This window comes from Calidris pugnax, unplaced genomic scaffold (assembly GCF_001431845.1).
Source record: "Calidris pugnax isolate Ruff unplaced genomic scaffold, ASM143184v1 scaffold89, whole genome shotgun sequence".
In the NCBI taxonomy this organism is placed as follows: Eukaryota; Metazoa; Chordata; class Aves; order Charadriiformes; family Scolopacidae; genus Calidris; species Calidris pugnax.
In genome coordinates this window covers 642,634-644,879 of record NW_015090865.1, presented here as the reverse complement: position 1 = coordinate 644,879, position 2,246 = coordinate 642,634, and the positions used below count along the sequence as shown (strand labels likewise).

Below are 2,246 nucleotides of genomic sequence, written 5' to 3'. Positions count from 1 at the left end.
CCGGGGCTCTCTGTGGCCCCCCCCCCCGCTCCCTCCCGGGCCGGTCGCCGCTCTCCGGGAGCCGCCAGCCCGTTCCCTCGGCCTCTCCCCGCTTCCCTCGCCCAAAACCTCCGTCGGGGCCTTTCTCCTCCCTCTCCCCCTTCGTTTTCCCGGTGTGTTCCCCGCAGAGGGGGCTCCCCCCGCCGCCGTACCCCCTCCCGCCGCCCCGGCGGTGCGGGAAGGAGCGGGGAAAATAAGAAACAAACTTCGGGAAAAGCTACGGGGCAGCCCCCCTCCTCGGCCGGCCTGGATGGGGAGGTTGTGGGGGGGGGTCAAAAGGGGCTTTTTTGGTGGGTCTGCCCCCCCGGGTTGGCCCTGAGCCGCTTCTCCGGGTCGGTCCTTCCAAGGTGGAAAAGCCACGGCGGGTCCTTCTCCGTGAGCGCATTAAAAATCGTTGCGGGAGGAGGGTGTGTTTGAAACCAGGCTGTGGCTCCACACCAGGACATTTCCGCCTTTCATCTGCCGCTCTTTACCAATCGCCTGATGACTGCGACAAATAATTTGGTGAGCGAAACCTGTAATTTTATTCTGAGAGGGTAATAATCCATTTTGTGCCTCCGTCCGCCTGCTTTCGGAGAGAGAGAGACTCCTTTTCCAACCCGGCTGCAGCGGCTCGGCTGCAGAAGGCCGGGGAAATGGATAATGCAGGTGGTTTGTTTTCGTTCGGAAATAATAAAGAAAAATAAAAAAAAAGGAGATGGATCCCTCCGAGCTGGGACTGTTTTGTTTTTTTTTTTAATTTTTTTTTGTGTGTGTATACGTATAACGAAAGAGGCAGGAGCTGGACCCATTAGGGGAGAAATAGGCTCACCCTTCGGAGAAGACGCTGCCGGTTGCAAAGGGTTAATCGAGGGGGGATTTTATTGATTGTGCGCCATTGGATTTGGTTATTTTTCCTTCAGCCCGTTCTCAATCTCCTGGCAGCCGGGATCCCTTCCCTGCTCCTTCGGAGGGAATCGCCCTCTCTGCCCCAGCCTGGCTCTCCCTCCCAAAACCATCTCCCCTCTCTCCTCCGGTGCTAGGATTTATTTTTTTTCTCCCTTTTCTTCTTTCTCTGGGGTTCGTTTTATTTTTTCCCCGTCCCCTCTAAAGAGGGGAGCAGCCTGATTTGGGGGGGGGAGGCGGCGGTGACTCCCCGCGGCCCCGGCAGCCGGGGGGAACCTAAACCTCGGGCACCCCTCCGTTCCCCTCTCTGCGGGACGGCTTCCTTTTTGGTAGCTTTTAACACACCGGAACAACAACAACAAAAAATATATCCACCTTCCCCCCCCCCGCCCTGCTTTTAATCGCGGAGAGAAAGCCGCAGAAGTCCCGGCCGGCCTTGCCTTCCCCCCCCTCCTCCAAAAACAAACCGGGAAAAGCAGCAAAGCAAAACCGAGCCCAAACCCCTCGGCTCTGACAGCTCCTCCGGCCTGGGGGAGGGAGGGGGGGGGGGGCCCAAAAAAAACCCCCCATCTCAGCCCAACCGAAGCGAGACGGCGGCTCCGGGCAGCCCCCCGCGGTCCCCCCGCATCGGTGGGTGCGGGGACTGACCGGAGGATGGAGGGATGGGGATGGGGGGGGAAAAGAAAAGTTGTACGTACCTTGGAACCTGTGGCCCAGATACCGGTAGCGGTGTATTAGCCAGGGGTAGAAGGTGGAGGGGTCCCTTTGCTGCGAGGCGAAGAGCGGGTGCGTGGAGTGCGATGCGGGCAGCGGGTGGGCGGCCAGGGCGTGGGGAGGGGGCACGGGATGAACCGGTACGGCCGGGTTAGGAGGGTGGGAGACGGCCTCCGCAAAGACCAAGTCCGGGTTGGAGTAAACCCCCCTGCCAGTGGAGTGGAAGCCGTTGAGAAAAGGGTTCATCGGGCTGGAATTGGCATAGCTGAGAGCCGCCGGGCGGATAGGATCCTCGGAGCGAGAAGCGGGCAAGGGGCTGTCTTTGGCCACCAGCGACTCGATGGTGAAACACCGCTTGGGTGTGGGCTGGAACATGCTGCCGCGGCGAGAGTCCCCGACCAAAATCTCTGCCTGGCTCTACTCCGGTGCGCGGGAGGCGATCCGGGGAAGTTTGCAGCAGGGAGTGACTTGAGGAGGGATAGATACACACATAAATAGACAGGGGCTGGAGGAAAAAGGAGGCAGCGGCAGCCAGCGGTACCCAAAAGGGAGACACACGCACCGCGCGCACACACACACACACACACACACACGAGAGAAGAAGGAAA

The 2,246-nt window shown here is 60.0% G+C and overlaps 1 protein-coding gene across 2 annotated transcripts in view; it reads right to left on the bottom strand.

Annotated features, from left to right (window-relative positions):
* Nucleotides 1-2,246, bottom strand: part of EMX2 (empty spiracles homeobox 2) — a 7,257-nt gene that overhangs the window by 4,127 nt on the left and 884 nt on the right. The window contains exon 2 of one of the 2 annotated variants that reach the window (XM_014945231.1): nucleotides 1,623-2,105. In XM_014945231.1, coding sequence (XP_014800717.1) covers nucleotides 1,623-2,013 — 391 coding nt within the window. In that variant the 5' untranslated portion in view covers nucleotides 2,014-2,105. Of the gene's footprint in view, nucleotides 1-1,622; nucleotides 2,144-2,246 lie in introns of both variants that reach the window. The other variant, XM_014945230.1, reaches the window with a different exon arrangement.